This window comes from Lissotriton helveticus, chromosome 7, assembly GCF_964261635.1.
Source record: "Lissotriton helveticus chromosome 7, aLisHel1.1, whole genome shotgun sequence".
Classification (NCBI taxonomy): Eukaryota; Metazoa; Chordata; class Amphibia; order Caudata; family Salamandridae; genus Lissotriton; species Lissotriton helveticus.
The window spans coordinates 987,454,665-987,478,498 of record NC_136068.1 but is presented as its reverse complement, the minus strand read 5'-3'; the positions used below and the strand labels follow the sequence as shown (position 1 = coordinate 987,478,498).

Below are 23,834 nucleotides of genomic sequence, written 5' to 3'. Positions count from 1 at the left end.
TACTTCTCCTTAACCACTCTCTATAAAAAATGGGTGCTTACACCAATATCGGTCAGATCCAAACAGCGATCTGATAAATTTAAGCGTTCACTTTGACTTCCCTGTACAACGTGTACCAATGTCGTCAGTATTCCCCCTGGTCTGTTCTGAAATGCACCTATGCCAAGTTTACTCTATAATTTACTCATGGCTTATGGCCTTGGATCCCCACTCCCACAATCTCATATTGATATAAAACACCGCATTTAGCCCTGGGTGCCAGACAAATGGCCTTCACTCTGCTAATTTATTCTTATCTGTGTCCATTCGGCTGTTTCTCCTTCTGGTCCCATATGTTCTTCACATGTACATGTTCTGCAATGTCCAGTCTGGGGTGGGCCCCCAGATGGCATTTGGCGAAGTTGATTCCCGACTTCTTGTCATACCCAGGATACCATCTTGCTGCACCTCGATTCAGGGTTCTTCCAATCTACTGTCATGCCACAATCTCCTCCTGTCTGCCGATCCACTCTGTCTGCCCCGAACCCTGCTCCCTTGTCCTCGACTCTGGGGAATCACTAGCCCTTTTCCCACTTTCCAGCCAGGCAAAAACGTTCTCAGGTCGTATGAAAAAATTGATCCGTTCCCAACCCCGCACCAATCTCAACTTTGCAGGAAGCAATAGCATGTAACTGATATTCATCTCTCTTAATTTCTCCTTGAGTGCTAGAGGGGAGTTTCTCTGAGCCTAGACTTTGCGTGCATAGTTCCGAAGGTTCTGAAGACATACCTTTTAAATCTGGGATCTCTTTGTCTCCGAAACCACTGGAGAATACCATCTCTAGCCCTGTGGGCTCTTTCTATAATGCGGACAGTTGGGCCCATTACATCTTAGAGCCAATTTTTAAGGAACAATTGTGGACATCTCACTCGGATTGCTTTGGGAACCCCCACAAAGTGAAGATCACACCTCCAAGACTTGTCCTACGTTTCTTCAAGTCCTTCATCTAAATAGTTTGACAGGTACACAAGTGTGCGGACATGACACGGTGTCCCTCACCTCCTTAGGCACGTTTTTTACATTCTTCTCTGTCTCCATGGGTTGTCGGTTAACTTAGCAATGGTTAGCTTCCAAGAGGATTATCTCTATGAAAAAGAGTTTTTGATGGCCACCAGGATTAGCATGCCAGACGTCAATGGTGCATTTGACAGGAGTTGGTCTTCTCCACTGTTCATAAGTCGTTTAGTTCTTTGTGTAGCTCTCGTATATTGGTTCATCTTGATTTGCTGAGAGGCTTTAGATTTGTCACACACCATGTTGCCAGCAGCCTCACTACTATGAGCAGCCAGCATATAACTATCAAGACTAGGATCCTTGTACACTGCCACTGAGCCCGTTGCTATTATCTGTGGGTACGTCTTTTCCTAGTAAATACTGTGGAGTGATCGACCACCAATCTATTGTTCAGGTTTTCCCACACCTCATTTACAGATGGGAGGAATATTTTTAATAATATGTCCAGAAGCCCATGTGAGCCAGAGTCCCCTCAGAATCTCCGAACCATCGTAGGCCTGTATAATCGCAGGGGTTTTCAAAGTCCCCATTGCCCAAAGGTCCTGGGATGGAGTTATCCAGGAGGTAGCCATGAGTCTCATCCAGGGGGGCTGATTGTGCTCTTTTGGCTCTAGCCACTTTCCCCTGCTTAATTCCCATTAGGGGTTGAAGTAGACAACACTGACCCTCTCAGGTCAGATTGTTGAATTAGCTATGAAAGAGGGGGGGTTTAAGAGGCCAGATCGGGTTCAGCATCCCCACTCTCCACCAGCCACCATCGTTTGGAATAATCCAGAAGTTTTTAGTAGCACCTAGGTAGAATATGCCTAAACCCCCCTTTGATTCGGTATACCCGTGGCCATCAGTATCCTTGGTCTGGGATAGGCAGGCAATCATGTTACAATGTCCTTGTATGGGCTGGAGTCAACTGAAACCCAGCCACACCTCACAAGGTATCGCAAATTATAAAAGGGGTTCGCTGTATATCATGAGTGCAGAAGGGAGAGCAAACCTCTGCCTGTTACACCTGCCAGTCCCACCCTCACCTTCCCACCTGTGTTGGTGAAAGGTGCAGCCTCAGCAGTACTAAACTCCTGGGTACCTGTCTTACAGTCTTGCCTTCTCACAATCTGAAGGCAAGGCTCTCAGGGGCGACAGTGTACTCTAGGCTTATTTAGAAGCCCTGGTCCATCAAATACTGGTGAAGTTCCTCGGAGCAGTCTTTCTGGCACGATGCCTCTGGCGAACTCCAACCAGGGCATCTTTATTTGGGGGGTTTGGGGAAGGCAACGCAGAGGAGTGTTGCCCAGACCACCTGGTGACCTCACCTCCTCTTAACTTCAACGGAACCCTCCCCCTCATCCGCTCTCAGCCGTGGGCTGACTGCCACCCGGTCAAAGTCTTTAAAGGAAGCCTGCGACTAGACCATGTCACCTAACAGCTTCTCTGTAATATCGATTCAGTCGTTCATAACTCACAATTTTTCATTAAGTGTTCTTCTGCAGATTTGGCCACTTTGTGAATGTTGCAGCACATAGTGGGAACACAGGATGCTTCAGGATATCCCAGGAGCTCAGCAAGCCTATGTTCATGACATACTATCGACCAACTTGCTTGGCCAGGTGCCCAACTTTTCTGGGGATCTTAAATTCGTTTATTTTCATTAACATTACTTTCACTGTCACTCCAACATAAAATGGTAAATGGACAGTACATTTGATTAATAGGGGGAAATGTTTTCAGAAAACAAAGCACAAAATGTGCTTCATAAGAATTGCTCTGCTATGTGGTAGGTCGTTCCAAACTTTGGGAGTGATGTAGGACAAGGCCCGACCTCCGAACCTGGTTCTATGAGTGGAACGTGTGCAAGTAGGAGTCCGGCTGGGCGGAAGTGTCTGGATGATTTGTGAGATGAGATGAGAATATTGAGGTAGGCAGGGCCAGTGTTGTGTAGTCCTTTGAATGTGAAAAGAATCTGAACTGTGCGCAAGTGTATCATGGAGTCAGTGGAGCTCCTTGAGGTGCGGCCTGATCTGTATGCTGCATGGGAAGTAGAGATTTATTCTGCCTACCAATTTCTGAATTGTTTACAAGTGTCTGGTGAGTTGATTGCTTATCCTGGCATAAAAGGAATTTCTATAGTCCAGCTTGCTAGTGACAAGGGTGTGTTGTGATGGTTTCGCGGGTGAGGCTCAAGAGCTATTTAAAGATTTTCCTCAACATCTTCAGGGTGTGGAAGGAGGAGACTATGATGGTGTTTACTTGGGCGGTCATTTCAAGTTTGCAGTTGAGGACTATCCCGAAGTTCTTGGCGTGGGTGCTGTGTCAGTGTGCTAGTTCGGCTGGCCACAGGCAGAGTTCCACAGTGAGGTGTTCTTTGCGAAGATCATGACTTCCGTTTTGTCTGTAGTGAGTTTGTGACAGTTGGTTTTCATCCTATTGATGACTTTGGTCATGCAGGCGGTGTACTTGTTCCAGGTGTTGGGTGTCTTGTCTGAGAGGGAGAGAATGCGTTTGGTGTCCTCTGTGTGGGAGAGGATGTCGATGCCATAGGAGCGAATAACCCTGGCCAGAGGGATCAAGTTTGCGTGGAAGAGGGTCAGGCTGAGTGACAATCCTTGCGGTACTCCACAGATGAGGTTGCGAGCATCTGATGAGTAGGGGGCCATGGTGAATTCTTGTGCCCTGTCAGTCAGGAAGGATTAAATCTATTGCACAGCAGATCCTTGGATTTCCATCTCATAAAGGAGTTGGATTAGGATCAAGTGGGAGACCATGTTGAATCATGAAGAGAGGTCAAAGAGGATGAGCGCCACTGTGTCTCCTCTGTCCAGGATCACACGAATGTCTGTGGCGGTGGTGAGGGCTATTTCAGTGCTGTAGTTGAGTCTGAAGCCAGACTGTGTGATGTCAAGAAGTTGGTGGTTGTTGAGATGGTTAGAGAGGCATCTGTTGATGCATTTCTCTAGGAATCAGGCTGGGCATGGCAACAGGGAGATCTGTTTGTATTTGGCAAGTGATGGGTCCGCAGAGGATTTCTTGAGTAGTGGAAGGATTGTGGTGTGTTTCGAAGTGACCAGGAAAGTAGCAGATGAGTTGAGGGTGTTCAGGATAGGTGTTATTGCTTTTGCTGATGGGTTGAAGGCCTCTGGTGAAGGCGTTTGTAGATGCAGGGGTACAATGGTACACCAGGGTGGATGGACTTCATAGTAATGTCATTCTAGCTCAGGGTGATTTTGGGCCTTGGGGTCAAGGCTGTTTCCCTGGTTGAGACAGGGAGATATTACGAGGTCTCCAGGGTCTGCCTGAGGTTTAAAGTTGCTGAGGTTGAAGGTTATTTTGCTGCAGAAGAATTCAGGGTGTTTTTGAAGAAGTCCTGTGATAGAGTGATACTGCTGGAGGAGGTTGGTGGTGGGGTGACATTTTTCACAATTGCAAGGATCTCTTTACTGCTGCTGACGGTGGTTTTGATGTGGGCTACAAGTGCTGTGCGCTTGGTGTTCCTGATCTGTTGGTAGTAGCATCTCAGGTGTGTTTGAAGGTATTCTTGTATGCGATTTCCTCGCTCAATCTTCATCTGTGCTCCAGTTGTTTGAATGTTGCCTTGTCATCCTGAGTTCCTCCAAGTACCAGTTGGCTTGAGGTCTTGTGGCTTTGCTCTACTTGAAAAGAGCCAGGGTGTCGGCACAGCTGGTGATCCAGTTGTAGAAGTTATGGATGGATTCAGGCAATTTATTAGTGTGTTCGGGCCACTGTGATAAGAGAGTGATAGTCCAGTCATCCTCTGGGATGTTATAGCAGATTCAGTGGGTGGGTCTGGCGGTGGTTGGTCTGAGATGGTGCGGGATCGAAATGCTAAATCGGACGAGATCATTGCCACTCCAAGTGATTGGTATGGCCTTGTGAACTGAGATGTTGTTGCAGGAGATGAAAATCGGGTCCAGAAAGTGTCAGGTGGAGTGTGGGCATACAGTTATGCATTTGATGAGGCTGAGGTCTTCTAGTAGAGCTGTTGAGTTTGGATCAGCACCATATTCCAGGTGGAAGTTCAGGTGTCCGATGAGAATGAAGTCACATGAGAAGAGAATGATGGGAGCAACCAAGTCTGTGATGATGCTGGCAAAGTTGAGCTTGGTTCTGGGGTCTACAGACCAGGGGTACGCTCACGGTGAAGTTGGCTGTGATGTGAAGTTTGAACATAAGGTGTTCCATGTTGCTGGTGGATGTGTCTGTGTAGGCGGAGCAAGTGATGGCAACCTTGAAAATTATGGGGACTCTATCTCCTGGCTTGTGCTGATGGTCCTGCCTAGCAATCTTGTAGCCAGGAGGGATGGCTGTGGCGATGTTGGGGGATGATGCAGGGTTCAGTCATTTTCTGTAAGGAAAAGCAGGTCCAGGGAGTGGTTGTGCAGCAGGTCTCAGATCTTTGTGGCTTGTTTTGGGCGTGAGCAGGTGTTCAAGGAGCAAGTATGATAGCGCTGAGCGCTGTGCAGAGTGTTATGTCAATGGTGGCTGGTTCGTGTAAGTGTGGGGTGTTGGGTGCTGTCAGTGCAGAAGTGGTGAGGGTTGATTGTAGGAGAATGCAAGAAAACAGAAAGTGCAGGAGAATATTCCCTTAGTGTTGTGCAGCAGCAGCGTGGTGAGTAAGCTGGGGCTGAGAGGGTGGCGATGCAGGTCAGGTGTAGATGGATTTGTCTTTGGCAGCAAGGAGAGGTGGATGGGGCTGGGAGAGGGTGCTGGAAGCATGACAGATGGGAAAGGTAAGGAGCACATGGGAGGATAACAGCGGCTAGAAAGCAACATAGGTGAGTGAAAATGGCAAAAGAACAGCAGAGATGACAAGAATCGGAAGCAGGCAAGGCAAAAAACACTGGCTAGGCAGAAACACACTTGAAGGAGAGAAACCGCATGGTGACAGAAAGAACACGAGAAACTGCAAGGCGATGGAAATAAAGCGAGAGCACAAGATAGTGACAAAGCAGAAGGAGCCTCTGGCACTGCCAGATGGCGTTCCATGCACAGGTAAGTTCAAGGAGGTCGAGGTAGGTACTTGCTAAATAAATAACCTTTTGAACATCCTATTTGTCCTACCTCTAAGAGTTTCAAAATCAATCCACAATTGCCTGAAGCAAGGAACAGCGACGGGGGTACATGCATTCAGAACTATTGAACTGCAGGTGTAAGCTATGTGGATAGGTCAATCTACCCCATCTGCACCCTCCTTTACCAGTGTTTGCATACATTATCAAATGCAGTGTGAATGTATGAATGACAAGCCTTAGGTACCAGCAGCTCCAAAAGCACACACCCAATTAACTAAATTACCCCCAGGGTCACCCCTACAGCAATACCATTGCTTGTTGGTTGGCACGAGGTGGTGCACAGTCACCCCTATGCCATTCACCAGTGGAATTGGACAATTAGCCAGAGTTTCCCAGCAGTTCATTCATTGAGCCTTGATGAAACTAATGTTATGACTTTGTTGCTAACAATAATTTTGTGAGTATAGACTCCAAACACCTCAGTAGTGACACTGTCTACATGTGTACCCACAGCTGAACATTTTCTTTATGTTGCTGGGCAATGCTGGGCACACTTACCCTTATCTAGCATGTCACACTATACACACATGGAACCTAACGGGATGTCTTGAACCATGCACTGCCTACATTGCTGGAATGCAATCTGGTTTCCAATATCCCTAGGATGTCCCTTGGGTGCAAAGGATCCGACGCACTTAGGCGCCCATTTATTCAAGATGCATACAATTGCCACACATCTACGTCTGTCGTTACCTTCTGAACCTATACAAAAAATACAAACAAGACATCACAGCAAGAAACAGATTGTGGGGCCTGTGAGGTTAACTACGATGTGCGTACAAAGTTTTATTAAATGATTAAAACTTATTTCGAATTTTGTTCCCAGGGACTGGATTATTCAATCTCACACCAGAGAGTAACTAAAAGAAGTTTCTTAATATTTTCTGAACATAATATTTACACCAGAAGTTGTAACATTTTTAGAAATACAAGGTCTGTGGTCATGGATGTCCTACACACACATCCAACATAGAGAAAGTTTGTAAGCACTCACTAAGTAACGTTTATCCTGAGAAGACTTAGAAAAGGAACAGTTATGCTTGCAAACTGTGTACAGTACTGTTGCTCATCAAGTGAGATGAAGCTGCAACGTTATGCCAGCCTTCCTCACAGGAATTATTGTATTCAATACAGACTGGCTGCAATTGAAGGCTGTGCTATCCAGCATGGTCAAACCGAGCTAAGGCACTTCCGGCTTCAATACCTGTTAACCTTGTCTTCCAGCACACTTTCTGTTATAGTAAAGGGGCACAATTACAACTATGCAGTGCATCTTTGACTTGGCCATCTATTGCAGTTCCACTTCTAGACCTAGGGCACACTGCTGGCGCCATTGAGGCTTAGTCCTGACCTGATCCTGATATTCCACATTCAAGGAAGTTGGAAGTCCTTGTGTTTGCAGCAGACTTCACTGTTGGCACGTAGTAATGGACTGGGTGTGGATGGCTCTTGTTCTCTTTGCCTATGGTGGTGGTGCAAAGGCTGTAATTGTTCTTCTATCAAGACATCATAGCTCTATTGCTGGGGACATTAATAGGAGACTATTAATCTTCCTTTAGCCCTGCTTGGTGCGCTCATAACATACTGTCTGAGTTTAGACGGTAATGGCCTCATGGCAGGTATTGGCTACTCTGCTGCTATTGCATCATAAGGCCACATGTTCGAGTTTGTGGCTCATCTAGGAGATTTGAATGTTATATCTAAAGGATGAAGTCAGAATTGATTGTGGTCCTCAAAAGAGCAAATCAAGGAAAGAACAAAATCATTACAAAGGACTCTACAATATCCATCTTACCGCAGTGAATGGGGGAGTGAAGTACTTACTTAATTACGTATATGCCTATTATCCCTCCTGGGGTATAAGCCATCAAATAGGACTCCCCAGCCATCTTAATCCTGGGCTTTTCATTCAATCTGACTCCAGGTGTAACTAATCTCCTTGCAGCCAGCCTCGAGGCCTCAGCACAGGTGCTTCTTGGCCTTCCTCTTTTCCTGTTCTTTTGAAGGATCTAGGTCATGGTGTGCCTAGTGGTGTTTGATGCTGGCTTGCAGAGGGTGTGGCCTATCCAGCCCCAGCATGATTTCTTAATGAGCAGGTCGATGTTGTAGATGGTGTTTGGCCAGTCGATTTGGAGGATTTGCCTCAGACAGATGTTGATTACAGTCTGGACTTTGATGGTTTTGGTCACTGTTAACCTCCAAGTTTCTGCTCTATACAGAAGGACCGGTTTGAAATTGGGAGTGAAGTGCAGCTGCATTAACAGGTGAGAGGAAAAGTAATAAACATGGGTAAAGGTACATTTATTGTAGTTTTGTTTAGGATGAGATTTAGAAATTGTTTTCTATGGTACCATTAGCGTCAGTGTGATTTTTGATGGCTTCATAGACTGGTGTCTAAAGTAGATCCATGAAAGCCCAATCCTACCATATTCTCAAGATAAGCTCTGAGTACGCAAGTAATTCCATTTATATTAATTACTATTGATATTATTATATGAGATATGCAAGGACCTATAACAGACCCTGCCCTAATCAGTAAATCTTGGACATCATGGGTTAAATAGTCAGAGTTATATTCCATGCCAATTAAGTGAAAATGACAAGGGAACATTGAACCCTGGTAATATTTAGAATTTGATATTCAACTGATTTTTTTAAGGGGGCCGAAATGGAATTTAAAAGGAAAGTTTGAAGGTCAGGGACACAGGAGGCTTGGGCAGGCAAATAGTAGCCTGAATAAGTTGCCATATTCGTGTTAGTGGAAACTGATTAACTGCACGTAGCTCAACAAAAGATCCACAAGCAGATATGACACTCTACTCACAGGTTAATAAAATGTTGGCATGGGCCATCTTGAGAATACAAATTCACTGAATAAATACACAAGTCATCCCCAATTATATAGTCTTTTTTTTAAAAAAAAGTTCAATAGGGTGGAGGTTCTATAATGCAAATTTCTAGCCCTTACCATCTTTAAAACTTCTCCATTTTAGGAATTCATTTTCTTTAGCCATGCATATAATCAACATCTTTATTTGTAACGTTTCTATTTTATTTTCACATATGTATATTTTTTATCTCCTTTAAAAGGCACGTGAGTCACTGTTTTTTAATGGAAAAGACAGATTCGCTGGTGTCAAAGCTCAGTAAGCAACATGCTCACTTCTCAGATTCAAATTCTGCCAGGATGGCCTTTTTTTGCATTATCTATCTGAGATCAATAAAATGGGTTAATTGATTCAGGTAATAGTAAAATCTATCGTTAGAAAATATAAAATGGTTCAATTGATTAATTTAATTGTAGAATCAGTTTTTAGGAAATATAAAATGGGTACCATTGATTTGAGTAACAGTACCTCTTCTTAGAATGCAACAAAAAGCCCAAACCACAACAACAATAGATTAAAAAATATAATTTTTAACTATATGTCCTTCTGTACCCTTCAGGCGCTGATTGCCTGTTCTGTGTAACACAAATGTTACAGTGTGAAATCTGTTTGCTTTAACTTTAAAACTAATGCAGAACATTAAATGATAGGCAGTAGAGGGAACATGATTCTAAAATCTTGTAGAGACGCATATTTGTAGATTTCTGGGTGCAAACACAGCTTTATGTTCACAGAGTGATCTTGGAGGCAGAAAGGAAGGATGGTGGAGAAAAAAGCACCAACCGAGATTGTTGGGGCATTGCTACCTGAAGACCACCTCCTTGCCACATTCAGGTGCATTTCTATTTCCACCAGGATGTAGACTTTGACTTCAGGGACAATTCAATATTAGCGCATCCAACTTCGCCATCTGCATTGCTCAAGACACCCTTCACACGGTAGTCTCCTTCTTCTAGCCATGATGGAAGGGGCACATCGGGAATGCTGAATGTGGAACTGGGTAGAGAATATGTGCCCTGCATGAAGAGAAGCAAGAAAATCCAGACGTCAGTCCTAGAGTAGCTACATAACCTACTGAGTCATGGCAACCCCCACTTTCGCTAACCCCAGTACAAGCCTGTGATTATTGGGCTTTTTCCTCATAACACTTTTGCCACCAGCCGATTTGTCCCCGCAGCTACTTCCCCGTTATCTCACCGCTTTGAAGGGGCAATGGCATGGGATGCCATAGGTGTGCAATGGCTCTGGACAGGTCTGTCCTACGGGAAAAATCTGTTCAAGAGTTTCACAGGCATCGTAGGTGCAGCTGCCAAGTTTGTTTAGACAAGGAATCTTCACCCAAATGTCCAGGATGTTCTTCTCAATGGTGAGGGCGAGCTGCAACATAAAAATAGTATTATAGTTTTTTTTTAAAAAGCCAAAAAGAACCAGTCACAAACTCAAATGTCTCTTTAGGTTAGAAATTAAGTGTTATAGTAAGATTTTATTGAACAGAAGAATGCAAGGCGGATTTCAACCTGTCAGGATTTAAAACGGAATGCCACAGTTTGCAAACACATCCCTAAAGCGGGTGCTCACTGCACTACATGCTCACATCAGGGGGTACAGTGATATGTCGCACAAAGAACCCATGATGTCATGAGAGCAAAGGTGGTTGACTATGTTGACATCAGCTCAGATCGACACAATGGACTTGAAACATTCAAGCGCCAGGTAACCATCTCCTCAGAATCTCTAGATTATCTGTTTTTGGAGTTGACACTAAATACTGTGATTTTCAAATACCCTGCAAAACTTCAGAAATGATTGTTGAAGAACACACATTTCAGGTTCTAACCTTCTGGCCATTGTTTAGGTAATGTGAAGAACACATTAATTGCCATTGTTCATATGTCGAACACAGTATCCGTGTAGCCGCAGCGTAATAATTACTACTTGGATAGAAGGAGTAGTTTCCTAAAGAATTTATTGTTATTCTTAAGAGCTCGATAGGAACATCAGCACTACAATTTTGTACGTTTATTAATGTTACAGGTGAGAGCAATCAGTAGTTGCAAAACGTATGCGTGTAGATGTAGAGTGTTCTCCTCGTTATGCTCAATCCATATTAATAAAATCATAGCCCACTGACACTACTTCATGAATTCAGGGTTTCTCTTAGTTGGGACAGGAACCATGTTTTTCCTTTAATGGGTTTTATTGTCGTCTTCTATAGGTGTCTCCTAATTCACCTGTGTTTCATCAGTCCCTCAATTATGTGAGGGAATGAACGGCCCCCGCCCTATACTGGAATAAAAGTAATCAAGACCCAGGGACTGAATATCACCAGCTCTACCGAACCTTGGTTCTCTACAGATAAAATCCACCACCCAGGGATCTCTAAAATTCACAATGACACAGTCACCCTCCAGATCCTTAGGGCTGTGTCCCACCCAGCTCACTCTTCTAACGCTTAAGATCTCGGTGTTACTTGAGGGAGGGAGGTGCCAGTTCTTGTTAAGCCAGTAAACAACTTTATTTTTCAACTCCCTGTGAGATTCTAATTTCTCCACCCCAATTCCTGGGACTCCAACTAGAATCGTCGTGTAATGTGCGGACTCGGGGGGGGAGATTTACACAGGGGAGCCGTTGTTTGCTAGCCTCCTTCCATGAGAGTGAACGCTCGTTTGGCTTGATACCAGGCGTTGGTGTACATGAAGCAGGCTGTGATCCGGGCACCCTGCCTGCCTCCAAGCCCCCACCCCTGGAAACACTTGGGGGGTTTCTACCTATAGGGCGCTTATCCACACATGATCTATCCGGCTGAATAATACGCTTATCATTAGGGGCCGTTTTGTCCACCCCTGTACCACTACCAGTCCCCGAAGCTTGAGGGACTGTTACTGGGCCATTTGGATTCTCCATACCTTTAACTATTGTGACCAGGGTACTAGAGTTTGCTACAACTAGCTGCTCCAACTGGTCTAATTTAGAATTAATCATTCTAGTTCTCTCCAATAAGGGTAACATCAGTGATTTAACTAAAATCTCTATTTTTCCCAAGAACTCCTCATTTGCCCTACAATTTGGAGATAGTTCAATGGGGACTGGGATAGCGTCGGGCGTACTGGGAGAATGAGCTGAACTATGTGGTGTCGGGATCTGACTATTTTTCTTGTGGAGTTTAGCGGAGCCGCCCTTCTGAGCCCCCCCCCCCTCTTTTCCTTTTATTAGATTTTTTTATTAGATATGTGGTTTTTACCTTCTAGATGTCCCTGATTTTGTACTGTTGGGACTGACTGGACCGAGTGGTGGGCTGGATATATGAACTCTACAAACTAAGTCACCAGAGTCCGTACTACTTATAGTAGAGTTTAAGGTTGGGCAGGCCACTACATTGTCTGGGTCGACCAGCTCATTGCTGGGACTAGAGCTTTGAGTGGCCAAAGGATCTAGTATTCTTGGAATACCTGGAGAAGCTTCCAACCCAATAGGACCTAGAGACGAGCGCTTCCCCGTCACTAGGTCGAGGGACAATCTTTTCTCTGTAAGAGCTATTTCTTTTTCTAATATAACAGTAGCTCTTTTGAGAAATTGGTCCATAGTGCCAGTGACCGCCCCGCCCGTGGTTGTAAGGGTGACATTTCTACCCTTCCTAGATCTCAGTGACATAATGGCAAGGTCTAAAAACGTTAACACAAGATCGAAATACCACAATACAAGTTATATTAGAGTCAACACAAACCAATATTTGGGGGCGGGGGGGGGCGTCAGGCGTCCTCGGACGGCCTCAGACGGTCCCGCCCTTGTCCAGGGCTTCGCCCGGGCTCATCCCGCGATGCGCGGTAGTAGCCTGGTTAAATAAAGGCCGGTAGGCGGGCTGATTAGGGGAAGAGGCACCAGCTGGCAGCAGCAGGGAATACTGGTCCTCGCAGTCCCCTACAGCCGCATCTGTCCGGTAGTAGCGTGGGTCAGTCACAAGTATCACCCCAACATCAGGGGCCACAGGAGTAAGGCAGCAAGGTTCTTTATTCTCCCCAAACCTCCAGGAAAACGCGATGAAAGGCACAAGCAGCGTAGCGGCACCGGAGGAGCGGGGGCCGCGAGGTATTAAATAGGCTGCGAGCAGCAGGCAGGCTGATTAGGGGAAGAGGCACCAGCTGGCAGCAACAGGGAATGCTGGTCCTCGCAGTGCTCTACAGCCGCGTCTGTCCGGTAGTACCGTGGGTCAGTCACAAGTATCACCCCAACATCAGGGGCCACAGGAGTAAGGCAGCAAGGTTCTTTATTCTCCCCAAACCTCCGGGGAAACGCGATGAAAGGCACAAGCAGCGTTCATCATTCCTCAGGTTCTTGTCTATGAACCATGTTTCTCTGTGGCCAATAAACTAGCGGGTGTTATGCAGTTCCAATTAGAAGGACAGAATGACAGTACCTAGAAGGACCAAGTCGTCTGCATACAAAAGGATTGAAATCTTACACACCTACAGCCTTGAGACATTCTCTGTCAGAACATAGTCATACATGTAATTAGTATACAAGCTGACTGGTTGAGGGCCATGAAGCATCCATGTGTCATACCCCTTTTGCAAGTGATCTTCTCGAATCTCAGTCCTGCCATGTTGTTGCTTTTCAATGTAAACGAACGGTGGTCGACAGCAGATGTTTCTTCAATTTAGCCATGAGGTTTCCATATCCTCTGTACCAAAGGCCTTCTCATGTTCCAGAAAGAGCTCAAAGCAAGTTATTTTGTAGTCTATCACTCCCACACTTTCTGATTTGGAATCCTCCCTTCGAGTCACCTTCTAGTGTCCCCACCTACTTACCCACTTGTACCTCAGTGGGCCAAGCCAGCACCCTTCGTATCCCCTACCATGTATAACATGAAACCTTTTATGTACATCATATTGTTATTTTGTAGATAGGGTTGCACTCTGTAAATCAATACATGCGTATTATATACATTACATAGACCAAGATTACAAGGTAGAGAGTCTCTCTTATTCAAACTGACATGGTGATTACTGGTTAGGGGGTTATTGAGAGTTTGATGGTTGCCGGACATCTGCAAAAAATACACAGGTGCCTCAACCGCCCGATTTAGAGTGTACAATTGTGTATACATTCTAAATAGGCTCAACAAAACTCTAAATAACTAATTTAGCATCTTGATTCATAGATATAATCACCCGCTCCCAACAATGTTCCATTCTCCTCTGTCAGTGATTGTGTTATTGTTCTACGGAAGAGCTTGAAGTCGAGGTCTGGCATCAAGTGAAGATATGATTCCTTTCTTGTAAGTAGGCATAGCTATGCTAGTTTAGCCACAATACTGAGTAGGATTGGGTATGAACGAAAGGATCGAAAGCTTGGGATAAAAGAAGAACCTGACATGCTTTAAGGGAAATGAAATACACGGGTATCAGGTTTGGAACTATGGAGGTGATCTATTTTCTGCTGCTGAATTAATGGGCACTTCCGCAGCTTAGTTTGATCACAGTAAAATCTATGAGAATTGTTGCACGTAACAGATTTCGGTAATGGTTACATCAGTATTTCCATGGAACTTAAATGTTACTTTTGTTAGCCATACAAGAAATTGTGTGAAGCATTTTCCAGAATTCAAACCAGTTAAAATCCTAATTTGTACCACCTTGTTCTTCAATTTAACCACTCTTTTGCACTGGAATCTGGCTAATCTGGGTTTATCACACTATACAGCCTCCTTTAGCCTCCATTTAAGCTTGTATTTTGTCTCCTTGTCGTCAAGGTCTAACCACACTCTTCTTTATTTGCTGATGTATCAGGCTATATTCCTTACCTAATTTGGGCCCTTTGGTAATCTAGGGACTAAGCGAGATCTTAAAACAAAATGATCAACTGAGAATCATTTTGTTAAGTTATTAGTCTTTGAGTTACCTGACTTACTTAATCATCTAGGTCAATCCAATCCTTTCTATCAGCAATTAGCCCCGCATTCTATCTGATTTTCTAGCAAGGTATGGAGACGATATTACCACTATAATCTTTTGTTGCTCTATACAGCACAATAAAAATAACACCATTCCAAAATTAAAGAAATACTATTCTATCCAAGTATAAAACATCAGAAATTGCAGCTATATTTTTGCTTTCATTTACTGCTCCTTATACTTAGATAAGTACCCTGTGTGCGGCTGTGTGACTGGGCAGCTGATTAGTTATTATTAGTCCGCAAACCAAAAACCCAAAAGGGGTGACACCGGACCATCCTTTGAGGACGGAAGAGAGAGTTCTTGTTGCAGGGAAGGCTATACAGTCTCCTTAAGTATATACCATGACACTACAAAGCATTCCACACCGGTAATCTTATGCAGGAAATCGGATATATCCTCAGGATAACACCATGCTTTAAAGAAAACAAGTTGTTTTCTTTGTTAGACCCTCACAAAGTCTATTAGTGGCATGCTTCATCATCGGGTCTCCTCCTGGTCCCTAAAAACCAGGATGGTGTCACAACACTTTGAATATCACTTCAGCCGGGGTTTCTGGTTATACCAAAAATACCTTGAACCACCAAGTTATCCCTTTACTAGTGGCTGTTCAGGTATGGCTAAAACATATGCAGGGCTAAGGTTAGGAACGAATGGTCCTATTACCATCTTAATAGGTTGACATGCTTCACCCCTCAAATTAATGGCCTTTTGGGTTCAGGGCAGTCTGAACACGTAGAAAGCCAGAGGATTGTGTTTAAGTAAGTTCTATTAATGAGAAAAGACCAACAGCATGCAACACTTCAATGCATGCATGAAAAAGGGCTACCCACCCACTTTGATGGAAAACATGTTGATATTTTTAAGACTAACAGCCATCTTAATAATTGAAAAAGACACACAGATGATGGGCGAAATGCAGATCAAATCAAACTTCCACCCCCAGTCAAGAGATCTAGGTTAAATCCATTGTTCTTTTGCTCACCATGCCACCCTAGTTTGGACCCAGCCATATGCGAATAAGTCTGTTCCTCATGGGAACAGTCCAGCCTGAACTGCCAAGCCAGGTCCTGCCTGGACCAGAAACAAATATCCTGGGACCATTTTAGGTGGGGAAAAAAAGACCACACCACAGAATGAGGATGTGGGAGGATAATGTGTGGAAACTACTTACTGCAGATTCCTAAACCTTGCCAACCTTGGCCCTGGTGGAATGAGCCCTCAACCCTTTCAAATGCTTGTTCTTGGCCATTGCATAGCAGATATTGATGCAGAGGAATATCCACTTTCCCAAATTCCTTTTCTGCACTGCCTTACCTTTCTTTGTCCCAGAGAACCCCACAAAAAGCTTATCATCTATTCAATGGCGTTTGGTATGATTGATTTAAAAGCTTAACGTTCTTTTAATGTCTAGCCAATGGATCCTCTCTTATTTGTCTTTCAAGGGGTGTGGTGGAGCAAAGAAGGTTGGGAGGATGATGGATTGCCCAATGTGAAAAGGAATCACGATGTTTAAGAAAAAAGGCTTCCCTTGTTCTCATCACCAGTCTGTCTAGGGAAAAAGGAGATGTAGTGGGTCTGCACTGAGGAAGAATGGAGCTCACTCGTGCAAATATCTGAAGTCTTTGCAATAAGAAATATGGTTTTCAGAAGGCAAAGAACCAAATTAGAACAAAGGCATCCGTCCTATTCCAGCATTAGTAAATAGCCAGAGTAACAACCCGTCCCAACTTCGAAGGTCAAAACCTGTGTGCAAGAGCAAGGCTTCAGCCAGGTAGCCATAAGGGCAATCAGGGCTTTATTAAATGGAAGCTAAGGCTCAGATGAGGTTCAGCTGTACATCCAATCCAGGGGTCTCCAACCAGTAGCTCATGAGCTACTGTAGCTCTCTAGCTACCTGTGAGCAGCTCACCTTTCTGCAGCCCATCTTATTAAATTAGAAATATTTTGCTTGGTTGAATTAATATACATATAACAAAATCGAGATTATACAACACTAATAATATTAGTAGCTCTCAATGCGTTTCTTTAAACATAAGTAGTTCTCAGTACAGAAAAGGTTGGAGACCCACAATGGCAAATGATGCACTCTCCCACTTTGGGGGTCTGAGGAGCCAAACCAACCAGGTCTCAGGGGATGCATCCAGTCCAATAGCCTCTTGCAAGTGCACAGTTATCATCTGTGTGCAGGTAAATCATCCTCATCATTAACATTGTCATTATCAGGTTCATCATAATCAGAGTCAAAAAGTTGATGAACTCTCTGAGGAAGGACTTGTGAAAGAGTAAGTGTTTTATCGGAACCAAAGTTGATGGATGCCAGGTGTGCTAGTGTGGAGTCAATGCGCGACCTTGCCCATGGTTGTGATAGATTCAGCTCGATTTTGGACACCTGAGTCGTGGGAAAGGAAATGGTGCAAATCTTTGAACCTGAATTTAAGTTGGCTCCGGAGTTGGTGAAGAATCCAAGGCAAGTTCAAGGGCCAGAGAAGGAGCAGAAGATTGATCGGCAGGTGGTAACAAAACTGGAGACCTTTGTGTATCCTTTGGGCCCAAAGGCATCCCAGAGGGAGAAGTAGGCGTGTTTAAATACGTAGTATGGCAAAACAAACAAGATGATGGACGGAATGTTGCACAATGGCGAAACATTCACCCCCAGTCACAGATCTGGGTTTAATCCATCGTTATTTTGCTCACAAAGCCACCCCAGTGCAGACATGGCCATATGCAAATCAGTCTTGACCCTGTGCCTCATGGGAACAGTCCAGCCCGAACTGCCAAGCCATGTCTTCCCTGGACAGGAATCAAGCATCCTAGGACCGGCTTCTGGCTATCAGCCGTCTTCAGCCAGGATAGCTTGACTCCAGTGGCGCAGTGAGCATGGGACCCACGTCTGGGCATACCCTTCCCACATAGGGTGAATAACAAAACAAACAAGATGATGGATGGAATGTTGCACAATGGCAAAACATTCACCCCCAGTCACAGATCTGGGTTTAATCCATCGTTATTTTGCTCACCAAGCCACCCCAGTTCAGACATGGCCATATGCAAATCAGTCTTCACCCTGTGCCTCATGGGAACAGTCCAGCCCGAACTGCCAAGCCATGTCTTCCCTGGACCGGAATCAAACATCCTAGGACCGTTTTTTGGCTATCAGCCGTCTTCAGCCAGGATAGCTTGACTCCAGTGGCGCAGTGAGCACGGGACCCACGTCTGGGCATACCCTTCCCACATAAGGTGAATAGCAAAATAAACAAGATGATGGACGAAATGTTGCACAATGGCAAAACATTCACCCCCAGTCACAGATCTGGGTTTAATCCATCGTTATTTTGCTCACCAAGCCACCCCAGGTCAGACATGGCCATATGCAAATCAGTCTTGACCCTGTGCCTCATGGGAACAGTAGGATGGCCTCCTTAAAGGCCGTCAGCTGCTGTGGTATTGCTGATGGCCCTGGAAATTTAGACCACCATGGTACTAAGTGACGAATCTGCACTGCATTACGGTGCAGGATCGATTGACACCGTCTTATGCTACTTCTTAGATTTATAGTTGGACTTACCATGTGACATCAACCACAAAGAGGGCCTGTTACTGGATGGCCTCAGGAGCAGGAATGAGTCTTTGCCCACAATTTGGAGTGGAAATAGAACTTATGCGAGACCAGCGAGTCTTTTCGGTGTTTGGCAGCATACAGCTTTAGTGCATGATCCTGGTTCACCATCTGGTGCATCAGGGCACATTCTTCACAGAGCTTTGAATTGTTCCTTCCGCACAAACATCTGAGGCACACCTTGTACGGTTCTGTCATTGACATCTATTTCCGGTAGTTATGATATGGTTGGAACCCTATAGTCTTTGGAGGGGACATTATTCCCTAGCACATTGGAAAATATTTTGGAAGAAAATTATCACTCAACGAAAAGGGAGCGGAGCTCCGGATATGTATTTCAAGGCGCATAAAGAAAGGAACCGACATTGGCACACAGGTGTGGCACCTATATGGGACTGTGCTTCATTACTTCCAGTGTGGATTAAAGACAATGCAGAGCCTCACAACACCACCTAGTGGCATGTGGGAGCACTTTAGTCGAAACCTCTTGATCCAGTCTGGGGAATATTCTATGGGTGACGAATCTGCTGTTAAAAGTATCCATCAGAAAGTACAATATAAAACATAAAATACTTTAGATTAACTTAAAAAAGTTAAGTAATGAAAAGGAGGCAAAGTAAATAATTATAAGAGTAATATATAATAAATAAAATATTCAATAATACAATGATCTACTTATAAGGAATATGACATGCAACAAACAAATAAAGGAAAATTGGTTCCGTTTATTATCACAGGAATATCTTGTATACTGCTTTTACTGGCAGCACTTTATAGGCGACTCATCATTAATTGTATGTATTGAGATGTTAGCTGATGGGTAATAATACATGAAATAAATTATGGATTTAATTTAGATGGTGGGCAATACAGTACGTTATGAGTTGGATTAACACGGGGTTGTGCTTGTATGATCAATAAGCCTCATGTTTAAGAGTGCATTAAAAAAATATAAACTACGTGTAGTGAGTGGCTGACATAACCAGTAAATAACTTCAAACTTGCATACTTGTAGACACTACAAAAATGTTGGTTGTGCTGAAAATGGACAACTGTGATTGGAGAGAACATTCAAGCTGTCTTTATTCCTCTGTAAGATATCCAGTTTCTTCCAAAGTGGACAGCTTTTGTTATTCAGGGTAGACTGCAGAAAAGCTAGATTTTCAGAACTGCATAGGAATCAAATCCATGGCCACCAGTTGTGGATCTTCTTCACAGATTGCCATACCGAGAGATTGGTCAAGGTCAAATACAGCTTTATTCGATTGTCAAAAGCAATCATAAAAGCATACATGTTTAAAAAATTAACATTTCAATACATTTTACATGTCTTACACAACAATTCATTGGTAACAAAATTCCAATAAAAACATCCTTCCTATAATTAAAAATACGTTACATAATCAATGTTTTCCTAACATATATCACTTGTTTCAAAAACGCTGTGATTGTTACTACACAAAGCTCGTTGTCCAGATATTGTATGCTTAACAAGGCCAGACGACATTGGCACAAGCCCAATCGTATCAGTAGAGGCAGTAAAATCCTACGCCTAGGGAAATCATAAAATTTACAAAACAAAAGGACATGAATAGTACTTTGGGGTGACACGTCATCACAGGGACAAGGCTGTAAATCATGCGACCAGTCATTTATAGTTGGAAAACTAACCAGTCTATGGAGAATTCCAAATCTAAAACGTGTTAATAAAAATGTATCATAATTGCCAGGAACATAAACCAAATAGGGTTGAATTTTAAAAGAAATTAATAACAGTTGATGTTGTAGGACAGTTGGTTTTAAAACCTCGGCTGTTATCCTTAAGGTATCCAGAAAAGACAAACCATCCTTCCTCAAATCTTTTCTTTAGATGGCTGAGATAGTAAGTGGATTTAGAAAGTATTCCGGCTTTCCAATGTCAGTGAAAAACTTGAACACATAACTCAGCCAGGGTTTCCTCATTGCTCCATCCAATTTTAAAATATCTGACACAATATCCCTGTTCAGCTTGGCTTCTTCTTTGATCCACAATCTGTGCCATAGAAGCACAGGCTCAAGCTTGATCAAGTCAGATATAAATGGGAGTCCTAATTCTGCGTGGCAGTTATAATTAGGAGTGCTCTTAGGAACTGCGAGGATATGTTTCAGGAAAGAGTTTTCCGCTATCTGGATGGGGTTAGGGTCAGCAAAACCCCATATCCCACTCCCATAGGTAGCACCAGATACACATTTGGCTTTATATATTTTAATCAGCTCGACAGGCGGTCTCCTACCTAGTTTATTAGCAAACGTCTTCAGGGCAGCAGTAGAACGGAGCATCGCAAGTTTTTTGGCTGCTACTGCCTGAACCCAAGACTCATTCTGAGTGAATAGTATACCTAGGTAAGAGAATTGTTTAGTCGACTCAAGCTTCTGTCCTGCAATAAAGATCGCCCTTTTGGTCTTACAATCCTTACTACATCGCATGATGAATGTTTTTGACGTGTTTACCCTTAACCCCAGATCTTTTATAAAAAGGGTAAACCTATCCACCACGCGTTGAAGTCCCACTTGAGTACATATGGGGAATCTAAACTGTCACTGCACAGGGCTCCCTCCAGACCGTTTATGTACAAGTTAAAAAAGGAACGGAGCCAGGACACATCCCTGCCTGACTCCACTCCTAATTGGGATTTTGTCCGTGCGTTCCCCCTTCAGACCGTAACGAACACGAGCTGACGCATTACTATAAAAACGTTTAAGAAAATAAATAATATTTTCATCAACCCCTAGTTGTCCTAGCAAAGCCCACAATTTGGAATGTACCACACAATCAAAAGCGGCCGAGAGGTCAACGAAGGCCAAGAACAAACTCCCTTTCTTGGCCCTCGTGTACTTCCCCACCAGCATTAAAAGGTTTAAGCCTTGCTCCACTGTACCTAGGCCGGCACGAAAACCATATTGCAGGTCCGATAGAATGGAGTTGTCATTAGCCCAGTCTAAAAGATGGTCCAGAATTATCCTCCCAAGTATTTTCGTAAAGGAGTTCAACAGGGAGATAGGTCTATAACACCCCGGATCGTGTCTGTCCACCTTTTTAAAGATGGGCACGATTATGGACTCCACCCAGGTGGGCAAAAATCCTGCAAGACAACTAGCGTTAAGCACCTGGACCAGAAGGGGACACCACAGCGGAATAATAACTTTAAAAATATCTATGGGGACACCGTCCGGGCCAGGCGCCTTACCGCCCTGACTAACATGAAGTGCTTTTTCAACCTCCTCCAAAGTAAACATCAGATTCCTTGATGCAGGATAAAAAGTAGGAGAGCAAGGAGGAGTTATAGGTAACTCTCCCTCGTATACCTTAGCAAAATGAACAATCCAATCCGCCTCTGCGATTGCAATTCCTATTTTATATATATCATTATTTACAGACGCTGAGTGCAATGCTTCCCATGCTTCTGCTTTTAACGTATTCTTCCTATCTTAAACAGCAAGTTTATATTCTTTCCTAAGTCTCCTGACCTCCGAGACACTTCTGGGTTTGTTATGCAGTTCTTTCTTTAGAAGTGCATAATCTCGAGTACAGTTAGAACTAAACCATCCTCCCTTCTTTCTATTATTTTTACACTGTCTCGTAAGAGAGGACCTAATCTCATTAGAGATGGTCAAGAAGGAAGCAAGGAGAATTTCAGGGGTAGAATCTTCCCCCAAACAAATTGCTAGCTCAGACGTGCATTTGCTGATTACTGTATTAAGTATTTTTGTTTGATCGACCAAGGCCCATCGTAGCGAGTAGCCGTTCATACTACCAATAGACACATTTTCGCCCCCCCCCATCTTTTTCAAGGTTACTTCTTGGGAGGGTCTTCTTTGGCATCAAAATGGTCATACAAAGCGGAAAATGGTCACTTAATGCAACATCTGAGACCTTAAAAGAATAGATTGTCAGCATGATTATTAGTTAGAAGGGCATAGTCAATAGTGGAGGAACAGCCCCTCCCGCTAAATGTTGAGGGTAAAAGGGAAGGTAACACACAAACTTCATTCACAAATGCCAGGTCAAACTTACTAAGTACTTCGTTTAGCTGTTTACCCAGAGAAGTGTGGGTAAAATGTGATTGAGGCAGGCCCTCTTCCCATACTACTCCACATCTATTATCTTCTGCCACACTACATAAAATACAATTAAAATCTCCAACTAAAAGAGTCATCATACCTTGCCTAGCACTTTTTAGCCTGTATAGATAGTGCTTTGGACAATTTGTTAAGGACATTTGATACTTCATCCGAAGAAATGTTATTATATAGATTAACCAGGACAATTGAAATATCAGGGTCCAATACCAATATCAAAAACTGAAAATAAATATCTTTGATGGGCTCAATGACCCTTGTTATTTTCAGTTTGTTTGACAAATAAACACTCAATCCCCCTTAGCTCTCCCATGCTTAACTTCAACAGCTGAAGTATGAAAAGTCTTGTATCCATTAAGGTGAACCGGTTCCTTGCTTTAGGTTTCATGGAGACAGATCAGATCTTGTGACTGAATAAAGTCCTGCCAGAGTGGGTTAACAAATTTAGACTTAATTCCAGCAACATTCCAAGAGGTAATATTTCATAAAGGGGCTACAAGGGGGGGTGGCACATAAAGAGGGGGCCTAACACCTACTGTTAATGGTCCGGTCCCATTTAGGAGTACTGACCTCACCACCAGATTCCAAAGCCTCCAGCCCCTCGTTAATATCCTTGATACCCGGGCTACTAATATTTTCCACCCACTCAATCCCAATATACTCGTGATTCGAGACAGGCATAGAGAAAGGTACTCCACCAGAAATGTTGACAAGGTTATCTGGTTGCAGTCAATCATTGTTCTCTAAACCACTCAAGATCTCAAAGGGATTTGAAGTCGGGATACAATATCTTCCTTGGTTGGGACCCATATAATTTGTTGTCTGGCAATGGGATCCTGGAAACCTGCCAGGCTGCGTGGGGCAGTAAAAGAAACCGAGGGGAAGAATGTTAATGCCCCCAGTATTAACTGCCCCAGTAGAGCCCCTCTCAATTATGTTTCGTACCAGTAGCGGTGACCGGAATGTTAAAATTATACAGTCGCCGCTCAGAAATTTACCAGATGTGCCTATCCATCTAACCCTTCTGACCATCTTAAATTCAGAAAACAATAATGGGTTATCAAAACCACGACTCATAGATAGAAAATGAAGGGATTTATTCCTCAATGTCGACCAATGTTC

General features: G+C 43.8%; 1 protein-coding gene across 1 annotated transcript in view; it reads right to left on the bottom strand.

Moving 5' to 3' along the window:
• Positions 1 to 9,152: 9,152 nt before the first annotated feature.
• The window catches only part of GM2A (ganglioside GM2 activator), a 68,918-nt gene continuing 54,236 nt past the window's right edge, over positions 9,153 to 23,834 (bottom strand). The window contains exons 4-5 of the mRNA XM_078653626.1: positions 10,221 to 10,400; positions 9,153 to 10,039 (exon numbers count right to left, since the gene is read on the bottom strand). Coding sequence (XP_078509752.1) covers positions 9,866 to 10,039; positions 10,221 to 10,400 — 354 coding nt within the window. The 3' untranslated portion in view covers positions 9,153 to 9,865. The remainder of the gene's footprint in view (positions 10,040 to 10,220; positions 10,401 to 23,834) is intronic.